At 40.3% G+C, this 26,683-nt stretch overlaps 1 protein-coding gene across 4 annotated transcripts in view; it reads right to left on the reverse strand.

The window, feature by feature from the left end:
* Positions 1 to 12: 12 nt before the first annotated feature.
* The window catches only part of LOC133563668 (EF-hand calcium-binding domain-containing protein 4B-like), a 49,574-nt gene continuing 22,903 nt past the window's right edge, over positions 13 to 26,683 (reverse strand). For 3 of the 4 annotated variants that reach the window (XM_061917933.1, XM_061917932.1, XM_061917934.1), the window contains 13 exons: positions 26,213 to 26,359; positions 22,488 to 22,578; positions 22,288 to 22,383; positions 20,752 to 20,939; positions 20,535 to 20,606; positions 17,048 to 17,093; positions 16,609 to 16,950; positions 16,408 to 16,540; positions 12,425 to 12,506; positions 7,674 to 7,788; positions 7,471 to 7,572; positions 6,133 to 6,209; positions 13 to 932 (listed from right to left, as the gene is read on the reverse strand). In XM_061917933.1, coding sequence (XP_061773917.1) covers positions 845 to 932; positions 6,133 to 6,209; positions 7,471 to 7,572; positions 7,674 to 7,788; positions 12,425 to 12,506; positions 16,408 to 16,540; positions 16,609 to 16,950; positions 17,048 to 17,093; positions 20,535 to 20,606; positions 20,752 to 20,939; positions 22,288 to 22,383; positions 22,488 to 22,578; positions 26,213 to 26,359 — 1,579 coding nt within the window. In that variant the 3' untranslated portion in view covers positions 13 to 844. The remainder of the gene's footprint in view (positions 933 to 6,132; positions 6,210 to 7,470; positions 7,573 to 7,673; positions 7,789 to 12,424; positions 12,507 to 16,407; positions 16,541 to 16,608; positions 16,951 to 17,047; positions 17,094 to 20,534; positions 20,607 to 20,751; positions 20,940 to 22,287; positions 22,384 to 22,487; positions 22,579 to 26,212; positions 26,360 to 26,683) is intronic. The other variant, XM_061917935.1, reaches the window with a different exon arrangement.

Genomic DNA, 26,683 nt, shown 5'->3' on the forward strand with positions numbered 1-26,683 from the left:
TATACAACAATATGAACAAGCAAGACTTTATTTTTGTTACATTAATTAAATATCTACTTTGTACATTAAAGTGATGTGCAGGACAGTGACGGTAGTAACCCGACAATAGCGAGTGAAGAACAAACTTCAACATCCCATACAAATGACACAACTTACCGTACTTGGCTTTACATAATAAAAAGATGTACTGTTGTGTGTATCACATACTTGGTAAGGAGATTAGGTGCATCTGATATAAATATGTTTTCTTTACAAATCAACCCAATTTGACCATAAGAAAAAAATATTTTCCTTCTGACCAAATAATCCATGTGAACATAGCGAACAAACATGAGGAAGAAGCCAAAAAAATGAATTATTATACAACAAAATAGACACAAAGTAAATGCTATTTTTTTCAGGACAGCATTTTGACGAACCCAGTGAATTATATGCTTATATGATTTTATGCTAAATCATACAAAACAATGTGGCCTTAAAATACAGAAAAGTGACCTCAAGACAAAATGACAATAATTGATTTTACAAATATGATGTCCAACACATTGTGTGTACTGAAAAACCAATCAAACCTCCTTTAAATCATTACAAAAATACATTACATAGTTAAAAGCTTGCATGTGATAGATAAAAGTTTACTTTTGGAAACCTTTAAAAATATCAAAATCAACCAGTATTTCATCTAGTTATTTAACATCATCGTCTGATGACATAACATTTCTGAGAAATAATTGGATTAATCATAGTGTAATCAAATCTATGGTGCGCGTGCGTGTATGAGCGCCCTATAGAAACAGGTGTGTTGACAAAACAATAATGACACATTGTGTGTGTGTGTTATCTGTTAGCAGCAGGATTTCTTCTTCTCCAGAGAGCTGCTTACTAGTCGAACAGTTTTCTCTTTCTCTCGGTCCTCTTGATCTTTTAGGATCCTGACAGACACAAAGCAAGAATTCAGAAAGTACAGAATATATACTGATGTCTTTATCGGACGATGTTTTCTCGACATGTTTGGACAACGGCTTCATTAGCTCCCTGTTATGTTTTGACTAAGGGGAAGTGATGGCAAACAGACACCAGAGAGTTTTTATTGTTCAATAATTTATTATATATATGTATAAATAAATAAATCTTCAGCTCTCGCTGGATCGGTTCGGAGCAGAGTGTGAAGCGACCGGAATGAGAATCAGCACCTCCGAGTCCGAGTCCATGGTTCTCGCCCGGAAAAGGGTGGAATGCCATCTCCGGGTTGGGGAGGAGACCCTGCCCCAAGTGGAGGAGTTCAAGTACCTAGGAGTCTTGTTCACAAGTGAGGGAAGAGTGGATCGTGAGATCGACGGGCGGATCGGTGCGGCGTCTTCAGTAATGCGGACGTTGTACCGATCCGTTGTGGTGAAGAAGGAGCTGAGCCGGAAGGCAAAGCTCTCAATTTACCGGTCGATCTACGTTCCCATCCTCACCTATGGTCATGAGCTTTGGGTCATGACCGAAAGGATAAGATCACGGGTATAAGCGGCCGAAATGAGTTTCCTCCGCCGGGTGGCGGGGCTCTCCCTTAGAGATAGGGTGAGAAGCTCTGCCATCCGGGAGGAACTCAAAGTAAAGCCGCTGCTCCTCCACATCGAGAGGAGCCAGATGAGGTGGTTTGGGCATCTGGTCAGGATGCCACCCGAACGCCTCCCTAGGGAGGTTTTTAGGGCACGTCCAACCGGTAGGAGGCCACGGGGAAGACCCAGGACGCGTTGGGAAGACTATGTCTCCCGGCTGGCCTGGGAACGCCTCGGGATCCCCCGGGAAGAGCTGGACAAAGTGGCTGGGGAGAGGGAAGTCTGGGTTTCCCTTCTTAGGCTGTTGCCCCCGCGACCCGACCTCGGATAAGCGGAAGATGATGGATGGATGGATGTATAAATATATATAGTAAATATATCTAGTAAGAATAATAAACAATACTAACTAATAAACTAAGGAAATGAAGTGTGACGAAAATCCAAGAGTGTGTATGGTGTAACACTATGTGTAGAATTTAACTAAAGTGTGTGTTACAAAAGTGTTGAACGAGATACAAGGAAGTCTAGTGGGCAGGTAGGTGATCAGGGGCGAGCGAGGAGTCGAGGAACGAGGGAGTCAGTCAGAGTAAGACGAGCAGCTCACTTTACAGGCGACAGAGGGTAGGTACACGATGAAAACTAAGTTCCCGCGCCAATCCTTGGGTCCACTGGTCCTTTATTTAACTCGCCCAGTCACAGGTGTGCAGATTGTCTGATCGTCTGCAGGCATTTAGTTGCCACTCCCAGCGTGGACAGTGGCGTGTCCGAACGCGCTGTCAGCGGAACCCGCAGAGGAGGGAGACGCAGACTGCGCGTGCACCGTAACATTCCCAGTCTGCATCAACCCTGATTAGACTTTAAATCCCGTAGAAAGTCATTTGTCATATTGCATTCTTGTTTTGCCGTACATTAAATGTCGCAGAGGAGTAATAAAACCATTAATTCATATAAAGCAAAACATTTTATTTCTCAATACTTATAATAGCGGTATAGGAGTTCAGTAGGATGGCAGCATGACTCAAGCAGTGCTTTGCTTATGGACTTTGAAACTTGATGACACCAGCAAACTACAGAAGCAAGTTATCCCTTTGGAGGCCCACTTCCCTGGGAGTCGCAAGGATCCCCACATGCTACCGTGGAGTGGCGATAATTATAAGTACCCTTATTGGGTCAGGAAAAAAACAGAGGCTATTTCATCCCTACAAGCCTGTTTCGCATGTTTCCCTGCTTTTCAGGGGATTTTATTGAATTTTAGTCAATAAAATCTAAAATGTTATTGAATTTTCCATCCATCCATCACACTCACATTCACACACTAGGGCCAGTTTAGTGTCGCCAATCAACCTATCCCCAGGTGCATGTCTTTGGCGGTGGGAGGAAGCCGGAGTACTCGGAGGGAACCCACGCAGTCACGGGGAGAACATGCAAACTCCACACAGAAAGATCCCGAGCCTGGGATTAAACTCAGGACTACTCAGGACCTTCGTATTGTGAGGCATATGCACTAACCGTGAATTTTATTCAATAAAATCCCCTGAAGACCAGGGAAACCTGTAAAACAGGCTTGTAGGGATGAAATAGCCTCTGTGTTTTTTCCTGACCGTATATTCCACTCTATCCCGGTATTGAACACTGTATAACCACAGTAACCTTCCATCAGTCCATTTTCTACCTCTTGTAACCTGAATATTTATTTATATATATAATTATTATTATTATCATCCGGACAATAAATGCTGGCTTTTTTTTAAATATTTAATAAATGCTTACTTATAATTGTATTGTACAGTAGTCACACCATGAATATATATATATAACTTTGATAGTCTATATTTCTTTTTAATGGCCAGATTGCGTGGCTGTACATATAGTATATATCCATGATGAATTGACTATTAAGAATATTGAATCAATTTTATTCAGACTCCTTTAGATGTTTGTTTTTTGCAATTTCTGGTCTTATCTGACAGCTTTGGCGACTAACAGGAAAGCATGATCACTCATAATTATGAGTCATAATGTCATCTACCCGCCTCCACTGCCACAATTGACATGTACTTCTGAGGAAAACACGGTTGGAAACTGAACCCAAACTGCCTTCACAGAAGTCAGTCAGGTCAACCACTAGAAATTAGAATTCAATACGTAGCCATACTGACCTATTTCAAGCCCACACAATCATTGATGGCATGTCTACAAAGCGATCTAGTTGCCATTCATTCAACATTACAATCTCCAATACCTTATTTGGCAGTATGGGGCAAAACTCTTCAATCCTACATCGTATATCTTCTTTTGTCCGTAGCCCATTGGCAACATTTAAATTTGGCCCTGAGAGGCAAAATGTTTGTGCACCACTGTATGGAGGGTCAAATAGGACAAAATGAAATAAATAAGTCTGTGAATTAATACTTAAATGCGTCAATAATCAAGTATATTTGGAAATAAATACATACATGTGTAATAAATGTGTACATTATTTATTTAATATATTACATTAATTATTGATTTAATTAATAAAAATATTTCATGATTTATTAATTTCATTATTTTTTTTTCATTGTTTATTTCAAGATTTTAACAACTATTTCATAATTACATTTTTGATTTCATAATTGTATTATGTATTAATTATTTCATGATAAAAATGATTTCATATTTATATTAATTATTTCACAGTTTTTTTTTTCATTGATAATTTTATGAACCTCCGTAAATTGTTTTATCCTTCAAAATCTAAATTGGGGTTTAAAAAACAAAAATGTATTCATGAAATAATGAAACAAATCAATTATATAATTGAATGTAATTTTACATGAAATTATATAATGATGCATTAAACACATGTATTTGATTCCAATTATAATTAAGGACACATTAAGAATTTTTTTAAATATCAATTTAATTTTGTCCCATTTGACAAAAGTGTCACTAACACAAGTTAGAGTAAGATACTTGTCTCCCCCTTTGCACCTTGCAGTTGCACCCACTCCTCATCCATTCCATAATTTTAGCAGACACATTGATTACATGAGCACTTTGATACAGTAAGGTTGTTGTGCGAAAGGCAGGCTTTGCATTAACAGTCCCATATACAAAAAACTACTCGATATCATCTCCGTAATATCGCTAAAATTTGTTCCATTTTTTTCCACTAGCGATGCTGAGATCATTATTCAAGCTTTCATTACATCTTGTTTTGATTACTGTGATGTATCATTTTCGGGTCGCCCAATGTCTAGCATTAAGAGATAACAGTTGGTACAAAATGTGGCTGCTAGACTTTTGACAAGAACAGGAAAGTTTGATCACATTACGCCTGTACTGGCTCACCTGCACTGGCTTCTGTGCACTTAAGATGTGACTTTAAGGTTCTACTACTTACGTATAAAATACTACACGGTCTGGTTCCATCCTATCTTGCCGATTGTATTGTACCATATGTCCAGGCAAGAAATTTGCGTTTAAAGAACTCCGTATTAGTGATTCCCAGAGCCCCAAAAAAGACTGCGGGCTACAGAGCGTTTTTTATTTGGGTTCTAGTACTCTGGAATGACCTCCCGGTAACAGTTTGAGATGTTACCTAGGTAGACGCATTTAAGTCTCACCTTAAAACTCATTTGTATACTTTAGCCCAGTGGTTGTCACCCTTTTTTCAGTGATGTACCCCCTGTGAAGTTTGTTTTAATTCAAGTACCCCCTAATCAGAGCAAAGCATTCTTGGTTGAAAAAAGGAGATAAAGAAGTAAAATACAGCACTATGTCATCAGTTTCTGATTTATTAAATTGTATAACAGTGCAAAATATTGCTCATTTGTAGTGGTCTTTCTTAAACTATTTGGAAAAAAAGATAGACAAATAACTTGATTCAATTATAAATAAAGATTTCTCCACATAGAAGTAATCATCAACTTAAAGTGCCCTCTTTGGGGATTGTAATAGAGATCCATCTGGATTCATAAACTTAATTCTTAACATTTATTCACAAAAAAATAAATCTTTGACAACAATATTTATGGAACATGTCCACAAAAAATCTAGCTGTCAACACTGAATATTGCATTGTTGTATTTCTTTTCACAGTTTATGAACTTACATTCATATTTTGTTGAAGTATTATTCAATAAATATATGTATAAGGGATTTTTGAATTGGTGCTATTTTTAGAAGATTTTAAAAAAAATCTCACTTACCCCTTGGCATACCTTCAAGTACCCCCAGGGGTACGCATACCCTATTTGAGAACCACTGCTCTAGCCTTTAAATAAACCTCCCTTTTAGACCAGTTGATCTGCCGTTTCTTTTCTTTCTTCTCCTTACCCTGATGTGGGATCTGAACAGAGGACGTTGTTGTGGCTTGTGCAGCCCTTTGAGACACTTGTGATTTAGGGCTATATAAATAAACATGGGTTGATGATTGAAATATGTATTGTATTGTGACATTGGAAACCAACATTTACTTTACTGACCCAAACTTTCATGAACTACATACAAGTCATACTTTGTAAACTGTATAGAACAAAGTTTTACTTTATTTTGCTGTTGCAAGAACTGACCCAACATCAAATGGATAGATTTTGCTCACCTGGCCAGATGAAACATGGCCTCCGTTACATTATGTCCTGAGCGTGCGCTGCACTCAAAGAAAGTCATCTGACAGTCCTGCAAATACACACATTACACATATGTACAAGTTAGAGTAAATCCACGCACACATGAGCAAACATGCAAACTCCAGAGAGAAGTCCGAAATGGGATTTAAACCCAGAACCACATGCCCAACAGTTCTGCAAATGGGTCCCATTGCCCTGTATGTACACTATAGAACTTAAAGGCCTACTGAAAGCCACTACTACCCACCACGCAGTCTGATAGTTTATACATCAATGATGAAATATTAACATTGCAACACATGCTAATACGGCCGCTTTAGTTTACTAAATTGCAAATTTAAATTTCCCGCGAGGTATCCTGTTGAAAACGTCACGGAATGATGACGCTGATGTTGACGCGTGCTTGTGTCGTTATTGGTTGGAGCGGACATTTCAGCCCAGCACCACTCACTGCTAAAAGTCGTCTCTTTTCATCGCTTAATTACACAGTATTTTTGACATCTGTGTTGCTGAATCTTTTGCAATTTGGTCAATTAATAATGGAGACGTCAAAGAAGAATCCTGTTGGTGGAAAGCGGTGGATTGCAGCTGCCTTCAGCAACCGAAACACAGCCGGTGTTTGTTTGTTTGTTGTGAAGCTTTGACACAAAGCGGACAAGCGAACATGTTTCTCTACCACATGTCAACCAATTGTGATATTAAGTCTGCTCTTACCGGAGACTTCAGCGGATTATGCGACCTCCTCCTGCAGCTGTCAAAAAGGCAGCTGTGATCTTGGCTCCTCCAGACTTTCAGGTATGACTTTATAATCTCACTAAAACACTATTAACACAATAAGCAGATAAGGGATTTTCCAGAATTATCCTAGTAAATGGGTCTAATAACATCTGAAATTGCTCCCACTGCCGCCGCCTGGAGCCGTCGCCTTTTCTTTCTTTTTCTTTTTAGTGCTTCACTCTAACTTTCCTCATCCACGTATCTTTCATCCTCGCTCAAATTAATGGGGAAATCGTCGCTTTCTCGGCCCGAATTGCTCCTGCTGCTGGTGGCTATGATTATAAACAATGTGAGGATGTCAGGAGCCCTACAACCCTTGACGTCACGCACACATCGTCTGCTACTTCCGGTACAGGCAAGACTTTTTTTATCAGCGACCAAAAGTTGCGAACTTTATCGTCGATGTTCTCTACTAAATCCTTTCAGCAAAAATATCGCGAAATTATCAAGTATGACACATAAAATTGACCTGCTATCCCCGTTTCAAAAAGAAAATCTCATTTCAGTAGGCCTTTAAGTTGATGACAACACACCTCAGCGAGCCTTTCACCCACTGATTTCTGAACTCGTCTTTCAATCTGTAAGTCAGTTTTGTTTCCCAACAACATTACAGCGATGCTGTCCCCAGCTCCTTCCTAAAAATCGGAAGAGAAAGTCATGCTGGATTAAAACGTCTGCATGTTGAACATTTATTCTTTGAGTAGGTTTAATGAGGGCAAATCCGAGTCAGCATTACCTTGACACTTGTCAGCCAGTGTCTGACTTCTGTGAAGCTCTGCTCAACTGTTATGTCGTACATCACAACCACACCATCAGCCTTGCGGAAAAATTGCTTGGTTATGCTTCGATACCTGACCGCGGAGAAGAAAAGGACAAAGATTTTAAAATAGTGCATTTCTAAAAGAGAAACATCTCATTCAATCCAATTTTAATGATATAGCACATTTAAAAAAACAATACAAGTTTCACAAAAAGCTGCACAGGAGTTCAAAAAAGTATAGAATAAGTATAAAATTTAAGAGAACCAATTGTAAAATAAACATTTAACTAAAAAGAGAATAAATGTATACAATACATACAATAAGAGGAAAATAGACTAAAATCACACAACTGTCATGATGGTTAAAAATCCAAGGAGTAGTAAAGAAGGAGCAGTCTGAAAAGTAAGAGGGATATTGTTCCAAAGTTTTGGAAACACAGCAGAAAATGCACGATCCCTCTGGATTTAAAACAGTATTTTTGGGACAAGAAGAAGAAACTGATCAGCAGGCGTACATTTTTAAAAGGGTCAAATATTAATTTTGTGGCGCTAATCCGTAAAGAGGGCTTCACGGTTAGTGCGTCTGCCTCACAATACGAAGGTCCTGCAGTCCTGGGTTCAAATCCAGGCTCGGGATCTTTCTGTGTGGAGTTTGCATGTTCTCCCCGTGAATGCGTGGGTTCCCTCCGGGTACTCCGGCTTCCTCCCACTTCTAAAGACATGCACCTGGGGATAGGTTGATTGGCAACACTAAATTGGCCCTAGTGTGTGAATGTTGTCTATCTGTGTTGGCCCTGCGATGAGGTGGCGACTTGTCCAGGGTGTACCCCGCCTTCCGCCCGATTGTATCTGAGATAGGCGCCAGCGCCCCCCGCGACCCCGAAAGGGAATAAGCGGTAGAAAATGGATGGATGGATGGATAATCCGTAAAGAGATTTAAGAACAAACAATACATTTTTTAAATTAATTCTAAAATGAACTGGGAGCCAATGACAGGATACTAAAATAGGGGTAATGTGCTCATGATTTTTAGTGCCAGTTAAAAGGCGAGCAGCAGGATTTTGGACAAGCTGCAATCGAGTGGTTGAGTTGCAATAGTCCAAACGTGATTCAATGAAAGCATGAATTACCAGCATAAAGTAGTTAAAAGATAAAACTGATTTAATTTTTGCTATAAGTCTCTGATGATAAAAACTGGATCGAGTTATTCTGCAGTTCCAATTAAAAATCCTTGTCAAACTTCAAACTTAAAACAACAATTTGTGACCGGGAGTTTAAAATAAGGCTTAAGATCTAGGTTCCTCCGATGAGCATTGCGTTCTACCTTTGAATCAAAGGATTGCTGTCTTGTTCTCATTTAAGTTTAGAACACTTACCTCCAACCATGCTCTTATGTCAAGACAATTTAAAAGTGATTTTGCACTCCTGCATATCATCAGCATAAAGACAACACGACACATAACATTTTTTTTTTATGTGTTGAATGGGCCGGATGTACTCTGAAAACAGGTTTGGTCCAAGAATCGAGCTTTGAGAGACACTACAGGACAACGGAGCCCAGGCTGAAGCTGAATCATCAGTTTAAATCTTAAAATGGTCTGTGTGTCAGATATGACCTGAACCATTTCAAGGGTTTGCTTCTTAAATCCACTCATTGTTACAAGCGACTAATCTACAAAGTCAAATGCAGCAATTAGATCTAAAAAAAAATAAAATGGCAGAATCGCCAGACTCAGTGGATATTAAATGGTAGTTACAAAACATTAAAAGCGCAGATTTGGTGCTATGACAGGCTCTAAAACTGGACCGAAAAACATCAAGATAAGACAGTAATTGTAAAAAAAAAAGCTTTCTCTAAAATTTTTGAAATAAAAAGAAGGTTCAAAATGGGTCTAAAATTTGATTCGCTAGAGCAGGGGTCGGCAACCCGCGGCTCCGAAGCCGCTTGCGGCTCTTTGACCACTCTGATGTGGCTCAGCCGCCTACGGTAGATTTCCAATTTTAAAGTCTCTATCAGAAATCTCGAGGGCATTCATATTTCGATTTTCACCCAGACATCAACTTTGACGGCGTGCCGTGATGACAATGCCTCGAACACCCTTTTTACATGTCATCGCGCCAGGATTTACATCGTGATATTTGCGTCCCGACCGTCCGGTCACATTTTGGATGTGATCTCTATCCGAACGCATGTGCAACTGCAAGGCATACTTGTTCAACAGCCATACGGGTCACACTGAGGGGTGTGATATAAACAACTTTAACACTCTTACTAATATGCGCCACACTGTGAACCCACACCAAACAAGAATGACAAACACATTTCAGGAGAACATCCGCACTATAAACACAACATAAACACGACAGAACAAATACCCAGAAACCCATGTATCCTGACTCTTTTGGGCTCCATTATACACTTAGCTACCACCAACCCAACCCCGCCCACCTCAACCGAAGCACGGAGGGGTGGGGGTTTGGGGTTTTGGTTGGTGGTAGCTGGGTGTATAATGGAGCCCGGAAGAGTCAGGATACATGAGATTCTGGGTATTTGTTCTGTCGTGTTGTAGTGCAGATGTTCTCCTGAAATGTGTCTGTCATTCTTGTTTGGTGTGGGTTCACAGTGTGGCGCATATTAGTAAGAGTGCTAAAGTTGTTTAAAAAGCCACCCTCAGTGTAACCTGTATTGCTGTTGAATAAGGATGCCTTGCAGTCTCTTACGTGTGTCTGCAATAGCCTCGTCAAAAAATTCTTTGGGCTGGCAAGGTATTTGTACAAGCTGTAGAGGGCAGTAGTGACATCATTGTACGCCCTTATTATTGTTCATCGGGTTAACACCAGCGTATATTCGAGAGAATAATCACTCTGAAATCCGGGAGTCTCCCGGGAGAATTGGGACAGTTGGCAGGTGTCAAGCGGCATTCATATAAAACTCGCGGGCCGTCCTAATATTACATTTTCATGTTAAGGTGCGGGCCGCGTGTCTGAGACCCCTGGTTTATTCATAGCAAAAAGATTTAAAAACTCTGTATGCAGTATTATTTCATTATAAATTTCAAAAGAGTTATGTGGCTCCCATTGTTTTCTTTACTTTGTGATTGGGTCAAAATGGCTCTTTGAGTGGTAAAGGTTGCCGACCCCTGCGCTAGAGGGATCCAAGTTTGGTTTCTTTAGCAGAGGTTCCACAGCAGCTTGCTTCAAATAATTTGGGACAGTCCCTGAAGCAAGACTGCTGTTTATTATTTCCTGGACGTGGTGGGCGACGACATCCCGGACGTCTTTGAACAGACAAGGTGGCATTAAGTCAGTGGAAAATGCTGCAGGTTTGAGCTGTGATAAAATGTTGTTGAGCGAGGACAGAGACAGCACAAATGCTCAAAGGTGAATGGACAGGTGACAGAAATAGAATGTTCAAAAGATGGGAGACAAATATTTGCCTCATTTGTGTCAACTTTATCAGTAAAACAGTTGAAACATTTTCCACAGACCTCTGGTGAAGCTTCCAAGCATATGGATTGGGGAACACTTAAAAAAAGAATCAATTGTATTGAATAAAACATGTGAGTTGTTGAAATTACTTGTAATGAAAAATGCTTGTTCTTTTCTACCCTCAGAAGGTTCTGATACTCTTTCCAGGAGTCTTTTAAGATAGCAAAGGAAACATGAAGCTTATCCTTCTTTGATTTACGCTCTGCCTGTCTGCACTGATGCCTGGCCTCTCTTACCACATCATTTAACCATGGCTTTAGAGCGCATGGATTTAAAAGGAGCATTAGAATCAAGAATGTGACAACAAGTTGATCAAATCTTTTGCGTTTAAAGAGAGAGGAAGGCAGTGTGTCCAAGGCGGAATTAAAAAGGCAAAAGGAGAGCTCAGCAGCAGTGAATGCTTTAATTACGCGGCGCAGAGGTGCACGTTTATTCCACGTGACAAGGCGAATAGAATTCAAACAACACAGGTATATGGTCATAGAGCATTACATATCTATACTTTAAGTATATATCAAGATTATGTGCTATTACAAAATCCAAAGAGTGGCCTTGTTCTTGTGTGGGACCGGCAATATGTTGCACAAAAAAACTAAATGCTCAGCAAAATGTAGTTGAATTTTGAATTGAATTATGTTTATATAGCGCTTTTCTCTAGTGACTCAAAGCGCTTTACATAGTGAAACCCAATATCTAAGTTGCATATAAACCGATGTGGGTGGCACTGGGAGCAGGTGGGTAAGTGTCTTGCCCAAGGACACAACGGTAGTGAATCGGATGGCAAAAGCTGGGATCGAACCTGGAACCCTCAAGATGCTGGCACGGCCACTCTACCAACCGAACTATACCGCCCCAATATTATCCATTCATCCATTTTCTACCGCTTATTCCCTTTTGGGGTCGCGGGGGGCGCTGGCGCCTATCTCAGCTACAATCGGGTGGAAGGCGGAGTACACCCTGGACAAGTCGCCACCTCATCGCAGGGCCAACACAGATAGACAACATTCACACTCACATTCACACACTAGGGCCAATATTAAATTATGATAATAAAACTAGCTTTTTTTTGTACAGTACATCAGTAACAGCACTTTTTAGCCTCGGAGGACTTTGATATAAAAAAGCAGGGCAGCCTCGTTTTTTATTATTTTTTATTTAAAACGTTAACTTCAATACCAAACTACATGAAAAAATTACTGAGGGTAAGGAAATTCAAATCTGTGACTAATTAATGTTACCTTTCTTGTCCTGCTGTATCCCAGATCTGCAGTGCCACCTGGCTGTTGTCGACTATTATAGCCTTCACACTGTAGTCTATACCTGCACACATTAGCATCAAGTTTTAACTGATTGATTGATTGCGACGTTTATTGACGTCTTAAAGAATCGAATCCATGAAATGCTTTAAAAAGGCAAATGGATAGCACAAAAAGCCAAAAGGCCTGTTTCCGTTGTGGTCCATTAAATATTCATCACATTTGATACATTCGATAATAAAAGATATACAACCTTTAACATGTGTATAAAAAAATACGTAAACACATTGATAAATTATGTACATACACACAGTATACATGTCAGGTGATTTAAAAAACAATATATACAAAAAATAGGGGGGACGGGGTATATACATTATGTACATGATTATGCACATGTTGACTCCATTTTCTACAGCTTGTCCCTTGAGAAAATATATATACCGTATTTTTCGGACTATAAGTTGCAGTTTTTTTCATAGTTTGGCCGGAGGTGCGACTTATACTCAGGAGCGCCTTATGTGTGAAATTATTAACAAATTACCGTAAAATATCAAATAATATTATTTAGCTCATTCACGTAAGAGATAGACGTATAAGATTTCATGGGATTTAGTGATTAGGAGTGACAGATTGTTTGGTAAAGGTATAGCATGTTCTATATGTTATAGTTATTTGAATGACTCTTACCATAATATGTTAGGTTAACATAGCAGTTGGTCATTTATGCCTCATATAACGTACACTTATTCAGCCTGTTGTTCACTATTCTTTATTTATTTTAAATTGCCTTTCAAATGTCTATTCTTGGTGTTGGGTTTTATCAAATACATTTCCCCCAAAAATGTGACTTATACTCCAGTGCGACTTATATATGTTTTTTTTCCTTCTTTATTATGCATTTTCGGCAGGTGCAACTTATACTCCGCAAAATACGGTACACTGTGATGAGGTGGCAACTTGTCCTGGGTGTACTCCGCCTTCCGCCTCCAGCACCCCCCGCGACCCCGAACAGGACGAGCGGTAGAAAATGGATGGACGGATATACACTATAACCACATATAAACCTGTTTGACGCTTCAGAAAGTTGCCTGAGATCAATTTTTGTTCAGATCAGGTGCCATGATTTTATGGCAGTTTTAAAATTTAGTAAGGAAGTTCGAATTTTAAGGTGCGTTCCACTATAGTAGAATGCATTTTTTCCCATGAGAGTCTTGATTTTGGGGGGGACGAGGTCTGGGGAACTCCCTCTCGCGTAGTACCTGTGAGCATCACTTACTCTGGTGAAATAGTTCGACAGGTACTCGGGAACAGTTTTTCTGAGTATTTTGAATACCAACCACATTGCGATTTGGTGTACCGTATTTTTCGGATTATAAGTCGCTCCGGACGAAAATGCATAATGAAGAAGGAAAAAAAAACATATATAAGTCGCCTTTTTGGGGGGAAATGTATTTGATAAAACCCAACACCAAGAATAGACATTTGAAAGGCAATTTAAAATAAATAAAGAATAGTGAACAACAGGCTGAATAAGTGTACGTTATATGAGGCATAAATAACCAACTGAGAAGGTGCCTGCTATGTTAACCTAACATATTATGCTAAGAGTCATTCAAATAACTATAACATATAGAACATGCTAAACGTTTACCAAACAATGTCACTCCTAATCCATAAATCCCATGAAATCTTCTTCCTCGATGTCGCTTCTAAACAACTCTGCCAACTCCAAAGATATGCGCCGCTTCCTCTTTTGGTTTTCTGCTGCAACGATGAAATCATCCATTTTAATAGCTACAGCAGTAGCATATAGCATTTAGCATTCCATGACCCACAATGCACTTCTGCCATGACCCTCCCCCCGCCGAATTCTTATTGGTTGATAAGCGTGTGACGATTACTGACGTGTGTGTGACGATTGCTGACATTTTGTTCATCTCTTCCGCGAATTAGGTAAGTAATAGTATTTGATATTTTAGGGCAGGGGTCGGGAACCTTTTTGGCTGAGAGAGCTATGAAAGCCACATATTTTAAAATGTATTTCCTTGAGAGCCGTATAATATTTTTAACACTGAATACAACTGTCAGGTTCAAACACTGATGCCATCTATTAAACAGACAAGAAGCAAGGAATTAAACAGAGACTGGATTCAGTTTAGCTCAACGAGGAGAAATGCGTAGACCTGTACCCTTGTACAGTGTCGTCCCAGGCTCTGACAAGAGAATTCTACGCCTCCTCTTTTATTTGGACTTTCCCTGATTACAACAACTAAATGTGTGCATCTGTCACGGCGGGGGGGGTCACAGCTTGCTGCAGCGTCGTTCTTCCAGGAAGGCAGACGGACAACTCGGGACATGGCGTTTAGGTAAAAACTTGATTTAACTGTGACTAAAAAGGTACAAACAAAAAGCGCTCACTGCGGAGGCACAACTTGGCTAAAGAAACAAAACTAACACTTTAACATAAACTATGAACATAACGCAAAAAAGACTTACTGTGACTAGAAAAGAACAGCATGAACTTTGGCATGAAACAAGAACAGAGCATGGAACGAACACAATGACGCCAGGACGACCAACAGAAAATGACAGGCTTAAATAGTGATGTGGTGATTGAAAACAGGTGCGTGAGTTCAAATGAATCAGGTGCGTGAGTCGTGAGGACAGGTGAACTGATTGGTAGTCATGGTAACAAAGCAAACAAGGGAGTGCGAAAACGGGAAACAATGGAGTCTTAAGCAAAACAGAACATAACTAAACAAAACACGATCACAAGACATGACAGCATCTCTTATTCTTATTAAAAACATTGTTTTTCTGAAGGTAACCAATAATAAATAAAATACTTTTGACCATTAATGCGACTTCTTGAACAGGTGCGATAGAAACGGATGGATGTATTAAAATGCATGAGAGTGTTTTATATTTTGAACGTTATTTTTAACACTGCGATTACCAGCGGAAGTACTCTGGAATGCCCTCCCGGTAACAGTTCGCGATGCCACCTCAGTAGAAGCATTTAAGTCTCACCTTAAATCTCATTTGTATACTCTAGCCTTTAAATAGACTCCCTTTTTAGACCAGTTGATCTGCCGTTTCTTTTCTTTTTCTTCTATGTCCCACTCTCCCGTGTGGAGGGGGTCCGGTCCGATCCGGTGGCCATGTACTGCTCGCCTGTGTATCGGCTGGGGACATCTCTGCGCTGCTGGTCCGCCTACGCTTGGGATGGTTTCCTGCTGGCTCCTCTGTAAACGGGACTCTCGCTGCTGTGTCTTGGATCCTCTTTGGACTGGACTCTCGCGACTGTGTTGTATCCATTGTGGATTGAACTTTCACAGTATCATGTTAGACCCGCTCGACATCCATTGCTTCCCTCCTCTCTAAGGTTCTCATAGTCATCATTGTCACCGACGTCCCATTGGGTCATTATTGTCACTAATGTCCCACTGGGTGTGAGTTTTCCTTGCCCTTATGTGGGCCTACCGAGGATGTCGTGGTGGTTTGTGCAGCCCTTTGAGACACTAGTGATTTAGGGCTATATAAGTAAACATTGATTGATTGATTGATTACTTATCGTGTTAAGCAACATCAGATAATATTTATCTGAGAGCCAGGTGCAGTCATCAAAAGAGCCACATCTGGCTCGAGAGCCATAGGTTCCCTACCCCTGTTTTAGGGTAATGTGTTAATAATTTCATACATAAGTCGCTCCGGAGTATGTCGCACCCCTTGCCAAACTATGAAAAAAACTGCAACTTACAGTCCGAAAAATACGGTACTCTTTCCTCAACTCTAAACCATCCCAATTTGGTAAAGTGGGTTTAAGTTAGGTGAGTCTTAACCTTGCTACTTTTCATGGTTAAAAGGAAACGCAACAACAAATATAAGTAATTACAAACACATTTGATGCGTAAATCGATGAGCTGATAATAGCACCAAGATGCATGTGAAATTATACATACCAACAGTAGCAGAGGTGTCAGGGTGAAAGCAGTCGTCACAAAACCGTCGCAGGAGGGAGGTCTTTCCGACACTGGAGTTCCCCACCAGGACAATCTTGAAGAGGCGGTCAGGCGATGATGGTTCACGTTCCTCCTCCGTACGGAAAAAACATGCATTAAATGAAGGAGTGAAGGGAGGCAATCAAACAAAGATGGGCTTACAAGTATGCTAGTATCCTGGCCAACGGGTTGACACCTCAAAGACGTTGCAATCTGACTTGATTCTCCAATTCCTTCTGACCACTGCGGCTGAGCAGAAGATGGGTAAATATCGCTCATCACCAAGTCTATAGAGTCCTCCTGGTCGGTTGATTCCTCTCCTTCAGTAAATGGTTCAAGAGGCGATTGGGGCTGCAGCAAGTGCGGCAGGTGGTCCTCCTCAATGGAGATGATCCTCTGAAGGGAACCTCTGATTATCTCTGGGCAAGACGGTAGGTAAGTGTATGTCCCAACATTAGGTAAAGACTTTGGCTGGAATCTTGTTCTCATACAATTGTTTGGTTTCTGTAGACAAAACAGGAGTCATCACCTTCATTGTTTTTTCCACCTTTGAGGCTGCAGTGAAAAACACTTGCGAAAAATGTTCAAATGCAACACAAACCTGAAAGACACTGTCTTTTTCGTCCCGAAAAACTTTGTCCATTTCCCTGCAAGAAAGAAAATACATTGAAAAGGGTGCAAGTGTTGCAATCCAACATTTAGGGATTATTTGGATTTTGGTTGAAACTTCAGGATGATAGGAAAAAACATTAGAACTTTAAGTGAACCAAATTGGACCTTTTCTCGACTTTTGAATGCACAGGTCCAACTGTTGACTTTGTCAGTATTTTTTGCACAATTTTATTTTCTCTAAAAAGAAGTTGAACAGCAAAATTAATCATGTGCATTAACTGTATTTGGCCCCCAAACCCGATTTCCTCAAATCTGTTCCGATTTTAAATCCCGATCCGATACTTTGACGATAAATTATAAAAATAAAAATTATGTATAGCAAGTAATTAAAGTAATCACAGTAAAACATTTTTATAAAGCTTATTTTATTCTTTTTTTCGAATTTGTTAGTATTGTGACAAATCAGACGCTGTATTAAATTTGTGGTATTGAAAGCTACAAACAAAAGCAAAAACTACTAGCAACCATTTAAATCATTTGGGTGTTGCCCTCAAAGATTTCCTGTATCCAGACACTTACTCTCTAAGTTTGAAAACAATTACAAAACAGACCCCCAAAAACATTTTGTAATAATAAGAAAAGTATTGTTAGTATTAGTACTGTTTTACTATACTGGGTATCGATAGGATCGACCTTGGGATCAATGGCCCCAACTTTACATTGAAGCTTTAGGTGTTAGCTTCTTGTGTCCAAAAAGTGTGTGTATTTGTTCGCACGTGTGCGCATGGATGTGTGTGTGGCATGCTTAGCTATTCCTTTTTCTCTCAACCTCAAGTAATAATGATAATTGGAAGAAAATTAAGTTTATTTTATGTAAAAGTGGGGAATATTAGTAGTTTTAGAAGCAGCTTTGCACTGTAGGTACACGACTGTTTGTTGCAGCTTGCTCGCAAATTCTAGTCTGTGTTCTGGCAAAATGCACACCCTTCTAGAATTCATAAAAAACCTGCATGTGTGTAACATGGATTACGGAAATATACCGTATTTTTCGGACTATAAGTCGCTGTTTTTTTTCCACAGTTTGGCCGGGGGTGCGACATACTGTCGACTTGTGTGTGAAATTATTAACACATTACCTTAATATCAAATAATATTATTTATATCATTCACGAAAGAGACGAAGAAAATGTCAGCAATCGTCACACACACTTCAACAAATAAGAATTCAGCGGGAGAGGGTCATGGCAGAAGTGCATTGTGGGTCATGGAATGCTATATGCTACTGCCGTAGCTATTAAAATTGATCATTTCATCATTGGAGGTAACTTGTAAAAACTGAGAAGGGCTGAACGAAAATGGCATCAAAAAGGAAATCATGTACTGCAGATTACAAGCTGGAACGTAGTGAAATATGCAGCAGAAAACGACAAGAGGAAGCGGCGTATACCTTCGGAGTTGGCAGTTGTTTAGAAGCGACATCGAGGAAGAAGATTTCATCGGATTTCTCGATTAGGAGTGACAGATTGTTTGGTAAAGGTATAGCATGTTCTATATGTTATAGTTATTTGAATGACTCTTAGCATAATATGTTAGGTTAACGTAGCAGGCACCTTCTCAGTTGGTTATTTATGTCACACACACTTCAACAAATAAGAATTCAGCGGGCATTGTGTGTGTGTGACGATTGCTGCCATGACCCTCCCCCGCTGAATTCTTATTTGTTGAAGTGTGTGTGACGATTGCTGACATTTTCTTCGTCTCTTTCGTGAATGATATAAATAATATTATTTGATATTGAAGATGGCGCTGCTGTAGTGGCTGCTGTTGGCAGGAGCTCTGTGCTCTTGTGTCATCCTTTTGTGTTTCCCTCTTGTTTTCATGTGTCATTATATATTTCTGCCTTTTGGTCCAGGACCCTTTGGGACTGTGTGACAAGGGTTGGCACTTTCGTGACCTCTGTGGTGCTTTTTTTGTGGACTTCTGGATCTGTCTCTCGGCAGCCTTTTGGCCATGGAGACCAGCTGCTGGGTGTCTGCCACACCGGAGTCTGTTTGGAGGGACTGGAGGAGATGCGGATGAGGGGACAGGACTGCGGAGCTTGCACTGATCGCTGGGACGGAGAGGCTTGGCGGTGTCTTGGCTGGGTGAGCAGGTGTCGGACACCTCAGTCACCTTGGACGTATCCTCTCTCATCCATTCGGACTGGACACTGGCTGTCTTGGTTGCTTTGTTGGGTCTGCTCCCGTCTCTGGCCATTCTCCCTCCACCCCAGCGGACGATGACGTGGAACACCGCAGAGGCCACCACAGTGGATATGTTTCTTTTACTTTTTATTCATAGCTGTATGTAGAAGTGTCTGGTTGTATCTGCTGCTTTAATGTCTTTAATGTCCTCTGTATTCTTTGATGTTTCCCTCTAACACACATGTAAGAGGGATGTGTACTATGGCTATGAGTTGTTTTTTCCTTGGCCTTAGTCTGCACCCCCTCTCCAGGGCCCAGGCTAAGACCGATTTTTTTATTTTATTTTAATCTTCTATTTTTTTTCCCATTCCCCCCCTTGTTTACCTGTATCTCACCTTTTTTGTAAGGGGCGCTGGAAGCCGGCAGACCCGTCAGCGATCCTGTTCTGTCTCCCTGTAATGTTTGTCTGATCTTGAATGGGATTGTGCTGAAAATTTTAATTTTCCTAAAGGAACTCTCCTGACGGAATAAACAAAGTACTATCTAATCTATCTAATATAACATACACTTATTCAGCCTGTTGTTCACTATTCTTTATTTATTTTAAATCGCCTTTCAAATGTCTATTCTTGGTGTTGAGTTTTATCAAATAACTTTTGCCCAAAAATGCGACTTATACATGTTTTTTTCCCTTCTTTATTATGCATTTTCGGCCGGTGTGATAAATACTGCGGAGCGATTTATAATCCGAAAAATATGGTAATTGTCTCTCTCTGAGCATGCATCCCTTTTGAACGAATCTTTCACACGAGGACAATCTTTAGTCATATAATCACTGGAACACAGCTGTGGTAAAGATCGGCTTGGTGTAACACCTAATCAGCCATTCAGCAATCGGTTGAAAAAGGCGACTATCGGCCTCTGATCCAATCCTATGATCAGGACTTGTATTGTTAAAAATGTAAAGGTTAAATGTTCCTGTTACAGTTTATAGTATCTTAAATTCATTCTGTAATTCCCCCGAGAGATGAATACTTTTTTGTGAGTGGTGGTGTATATGCTTGACATGCTTGTTGACATAGTAACAATGTATGGCCTCAAAAAACCAGCACATGTATCCACATATCTCAGCAAATGCGGACAAGGTTTGTTAGGGATGAACATGACATGTCAGCAGAATAAGAGAGATGTAAGTTGCAGCTTGAACCACTGAATCAGGAGAGTTATTGTTGGCCAATAGTAGAATGCTGTGAAATACAGTTCCAGTTACAAGCAGCTTTAGTGTATTCAAACCTCATCAGGTCCAACTGTTTGAGAAGGCTGGCTCGCTCTCGCTGCAGTCTCTCTGTTAGTCTGTCTATTTCCCTGAGACAAGCAACATTACATGCAGTGTTAGAATTGCCATAAGTACTGCTAGGTTGTGGCATATAATTGCTTCATTTGGGGGTAGGGGGAGTAGAAAACATAAAAAGGCCAAAACAGCAGGAAAGACCCAAATCTTGTTACCCACATTTCCATCTCTTTGTGGACACAAGCGGACTGCTGGTGAAGCAGACCCAGCTGTTCCTGTGCCGAGAGCAGCTCTTGACTGGTGTGATCCAGTTCCTTTGCGAGATCATCGTTTGTCTTCTTCAGCTTCACGTTCTCCACCTTGGTCACATGTTGCTCGTTGTGAAGCTCCTTGCACTGATGCTCCAGCTGTGGTTGAGGCCAGTGGTGGTAAAGAAATCACATGGCAGTTGAATATAATATGATTATGTGATTATTATTTAATAGCCTGCAGCCATCAATATGCCAATATAATTAGAGCAGTATAAATCTTCAAATCTCAAAGTCCCAAGATTATTTAGCTTATCACTAAACATTAATTAACCTATAGCAGTGGTTCTCAAATGGGGGTACGGGTACACCTGGGGGTACTTGAAGGTATGCCAAGGGGTATGGGAGATTTTTTTTTTTAATATTCTAAAATTAACAACAATCAAAAATCCTTTATGAATATATTTATTGAATAATATTTAATCAAAATACGAATTTAAGTTCATAAACTGTGAAAAGAAATGCAACAATGCAATATTCAGTGTTGACAGCGAGATTTTTTTTGTGGACATGTTCCATAAATATTGATGTTAAAGATTTCTTCTTTTGTGAAAAATATTTAGAACCAAGTTCATGAATCCAGATGGATCTCTATAACAATCCACAAAGAGGGCACTTTAAGTTGATGATTACTTCTATGTGTAGAAATCTTAATTTATAAATGAATCACTTGTTTATTTTTCAACAACTTTTTATTTTATTATTATTTTTTTTTTAAATAGTTAAAAAAAGACCACTCCCAATGAGCAATATTTTGCACTGTTATACAATTTAAGAAATCAGAAACTGATGACATAGTGCTGTATTTTACTTATTTATCTCTTTTTTTCAACCAAAAATGCTTTGCTCTGATTAGGGGGTACTTGAATTAAAAAAACTGAAAAAAGGTTGAGAACCACTGACCTGTAGCACTACTGTATTGTTGATTGTAATGACCCGAACAAGTAATTCCTGGCACACCAAGTTTTATCATGCTCGTATTTTGGCCAATTTTGTAAGTTTACCACTAAAAATAAATGGGTATTAAACTTTCAAATTTTGGGAAATTGGAGAAAAACACTTCAAAATTGAAGGACTGTGTGTTGAATTTGAGTGTTTAGGCCTAAACATTTGTTGAAAATTATAAATCATTTCTGTAATTTGTCCATCATAAATTCCTGTAAAATATAATAAACTGGATTGCGCATCCTTTAATTTCAAATCTGATTCAATCAATCAATCAAAGTTTATTTATATAGCCCTAAATCACGAGTGTCTTAATCACGAGTGCACAAGCCATAAGGACATCCTTGATCCCACATTCAGATTCAACATATTGTGGGGTGAAGCCAATTCAATTCAAATTCAAATTCCTCACATGAATTGAATTCCAAAATAAGAATTTTACACACGCCTGCCGATGAAATACATTGAGGTAAAATTCAGTCGCTGTGCACTTGTCACTCACCCTCCTTTGCTTCTGAAAGAGCTGTTCCAACTCTTTCTCCTTGGTGGTAAGCTGTTTCTCAAGGTCTTGACTGCGAGACACAAATTTCTTGTCGTCCTTCAGTGCAGACATAAAAAAAAAAAAAAGGATTTCGCAAGCAAAAGAGCTCAAAATGAGATGCGGCATTTGATAGAATTTTAAAATATTAATATTTGTCTTACCTGCAGCACAATGCGATCTCTTTCATTCTTAATTTGCTGCTCCATTTCCTCATAAAGGCGCTGGATCTCATCAACGTGTGTCGCTGCTTTCCTATTAGAAGTTATATTTGTATGGACGGCACTCTTAGCATCACACGAACGTAAAACATGCATGTACAGTGCATCTGTAAAAAGTATTCACAGCGCTTCACTTTTTTGTTATTATTTTGTTATGTTACAGCCTTATTACAAAATGGAGTAAACGCTTTTTTGTTCTCAAAAATCTGCATTCAATACCCCTAAAAAACAAAAAAAAATCCCATGTACATTAGAATTTACAGCCTTTGCTCAATACTTTGATTATGCACCTTAGGCAGCAATTACAGCCTCGAGTATTTTTGAATACGATGCCACACGCTTTGAATAGAATAGAATAGAGTTTTATTGTCATTATTGCAATGAACAGGTTCAATGAACAACGAAATTGGAGCAGCTTCTCCTAAGGTGCATATACAATATGGTAGTATAAATTTAAAAAAATAAATAAAATAAATAAAAAATAAATTAAAAAAAAAAAGATAGAGATGACAGATGTATCTATGTATACATAAATAAAACATTATTTCACATTGTAGTCCAAAAAAATTGAAAAACATTTAAACATTACACATGAGGACATGATGGACATATGGACACTCAGTGCCTGTTTAGTGCTACTATGGCTCTTGGGTAAAAGCTATTTTTTAGTCTATTGGTGCTCGCTTTTAGCACCCTGTAGCGTCTGCCTGAGGGTAGCAGTTCCAGGTGGCTGTGCCCGGGGTGGAATGGGTCTTTCAGGATGCTCTGTGCTTTCCTGAGACAGCGGGAGCTGTACAGGTCAGCCAGGGAGGGGAGGGGGCATCCGATTAACTTCTGGGCGGTCTTTATGACTCTCTGGAGCGCCGTTCTCTCTGCGGCCGTGCAGCTGCTGAACCACACGCAGATGCAGTAGGTCAGGATGCTCTCAATGGAGCACCGGTAGAAGGACACCAGCAGTTCCTGTGAGAGGTGGTTGTTCCTGAGTATTCTCAGGAAGTGCAGTCTCTGGTGTGCCTTCTTGATGGTAGCCGTGGTGTTGGTGCTCCAGGATAGGTCGTTGGCCAGGTGGACTCCCAGGGAGCGGAAGTCGGAGACCCTCTCCACACAGTCACCACTGATGATCAGGGGAAGGATGTCCGTTTTTTTCCTCCTGAAGTCTATGACCAGCTCCTTGGTCTTGGAGGTGTTCAGGGCCAGGTTGTTGACTTTGCACCAATCCGACAGCTTCTCCACCTCATCCCGATATGCAGCCTCGTCTCCCTCCGAGATGAGCCCCACTACGGTGGTGTCATCCGCAAATTTGATGATGGAGTTGCTGGAGTGGGCAGGTGTGCAGTCGTATGTGTAGATGGAGTAGAGAAGGGGGCTCAGCACGCAGCCTTGTGGAGAGCCGGTACTGAGGTGCAGGCTTGATGACATGTGGCGCCCCAACTGCACCCTCTGGGGGCGGTTGGATAAGAAGTCCTTAATCCACATGCAGATGGAGTTCGAGAGACCCAGGTCTGACAGTTTGGACACCAGTCTATCAGGAATAATGGTGTTAAATGCCGAGCTATAATCCACAAAAAGCAGCCGCACGTAGCTTCCCCCCGTCTCCAGGTGACCCAGGGAGGAGTGTAGGGCTGTGGCGATGGCGTCCTCTGTGGACCTGTTGGCTCTGTAGGCAAACTGGTGTGGGTCGAGCTCGGGAGGGAGGACTGAGGTGATATGGGTCCGTACCAGCTTCTCGAAGCACTTCATAGCTATAGGTGTAAGTGCAACTGGACGGTAGTCATTCAGACATCTGACAGAGTTCTTCTTCGGCACCGGGATTATTGTGGAAGTCTTCAGGCATGATGGGATGACGGCCTGGGTGAAGATCTTCGTAAATACACACCTATCTTTGGGCATTTTCGCCCATTTTTTTTTTTTGCCCATTCCTCTTTGCAGCACATCTTAAGCTCCATCAGATTGGATTCGAAGCGATGGTTTTCTTCCAGGATGTCTCTGTACATTGCTGCATTTATTTTAGTCTAGTCAGGAAGTTGACCAAGAACCCGGTGGTCACTCTGTCAGAGCTACAGCATTTCTCTGTAGAGAGAGGAGAACCTTCCAGAAGGACAACCTTATTTGCAGCAATCCACCAATCAGGCATGTATGGTATAGTGGCCAGACAGAAGCCATTCATTCATAAAAGTTTGCTAAAATGCACCTTGAAAGACCATAAAAACAAAACTTTGGTCTGATGAGACAAATATTGAACTCTTTGACGTGAATGCCAGGCATCTTGATTGGAGGAAACCAGGCACCGCTCATCACCAAGCCAATACCATCCCTACAGAGATGAATGGTGGTGGCATCATCATGCTGTAGGGATGGTGTGCAGTTGCAGGAACTGGGAGACTAGTCAGGATAGAGTAAAAGATGAATGCAGCAATGTACAAAGACATCCTGGATTCAAACCAATTCTTCTCCAGATGGAGCTTGAGGGGTGCTGCAAAGAGGACGGATCGATACTGCCCAAGAATGACTGTGCCAAGTTTTTGGCATCATATTCAAAAAGACTTGAGGCTGTAAATGCTGCCAAAGGTGAATCAACAAAGTATTGAGCAAATGCTGTGCATACGTATGTACATGTACATTTTTATTTGATCTTTTTGTGTATTTCACACTGTCTTTATGGGGTATTGTGTGCAGAATTTTAAAGACAATAATGAATTAATTCCATCCATCCATTTCTACCACTTATTGCCTTTGGGGTCGCTGGTGCCTATCTCAGCAACAATTGGGCGAAGGCGGGTTACGCCCTGGACAAGTCGTCACCTCATCGCAGGGCCAACACAGATAGACAACTAATTCCATTTTGGAAATTGATTGATTGATACTTTTATTAGTAGATTGCACAGTACAGTACATATTCCGTACAATTGACCACTAAATGGTAACACCCGAATAAGTTTTTCAACTTGTTTAAGTCGGGGTCCACGTTAATCAATTCATGGTACAAATATATACTATCAACATAATACAGTCATCACACAAGTTAATCATCATAGTATGTACATTGAATTATTTACATTATTTACAATTCGGGGGGTGGGATGAGGAGCTTTGGTTGATATCAGAACTTCAGTCATCAACAATTGTATCAACAGAGAAATGTGGACATTGAAACAGTGTAGGTCTTATTTAGTAGGATATGTACAGCCAGCAGAGAACATAGTGAGTTCACATAGCATAAGAACAAGTATATACATTAGAAGTACATTTGAGTTGTTTATAATCCGGGGAGAAGGGATGTGAATGGAGGAGGGTATTAGTAAATTGTTGAAGTTGCCTGGAGGTGTTGTTTTAGAGCGGTTTTGAAGGAATATAGAGATGCACTTACTTTTATACCTGTTGGGAGTGCATTCCACATTGATGTGGCATAGAAAGAGAATGAGTTAAGACCTTTGTTAGATCGAAATCTGGGTTTAACGTGGTTTGTGGAGCTCCCCCTGGTGTTGTGGTTATGGCGGTAACATACCAAAATTTTGGAAAAGTGAAGCACTGTGAATACTTTCTGGATCCACTGTAAAGCAACAGGCAAGTTAATACACAAATATTTAGGTTGTAATGCATTAGATTTGGCTGCACTGTCAATATAACAGAGCCCTGATAAGCTCAGTATACTTCAGATATCTCCTGACCTTTTAAGAGCGCTCTCCATGTCCCTTTTCTCCTGGTTCGCAACGATGATCTGCGACGTCACTCTGGCCAAGAAGTCCTCAAAATTGGATAAAAGGTGTGGTTCGTCCCGGCGTAGCTGGGCCCACAATGTACGCATCTCCGCCGGACTGATGATATGAGGGGGTTAACAAACATCGTAGATGAGCATGTTTAGGTGTTAAGTATTATTGCGGAGAAGTAGTTATTAGTAAAACACAATGACACACATTAAAGCAGGAATAATCATGACAACTACGTAAAATCCAAGCTCAACTTTATAGGTTATGATGGATGATCTTACTTGAAAATACTTTGTTTTGATTTTTACTTAATTTTCATTTCTGAATGCACGCTCCAAGATTCCATAGTTCACAAGCCCTGTGTACTATTTAAAGAAATGTACTGTACTTCATTGAACAATTGTTGTAGATATTGTTATAAATATTCATAGT

The sequence above is a fragment of the Nerophis ophidion genome, linkage group LG12 (assembly GCF_033978795.1).
Source record: "Nerophis ophidion isolate RoL-2023_Sa linkage group LG12, RoL_Noph_v1.0, whole genome shotgun sequence".
Lineage (NCBI taxonomy): Eukaryota > Metazoa > Chordata > Actinopteri > Syngnathiformes > Syngnathidae > Nerophis > Nerophis ophidion.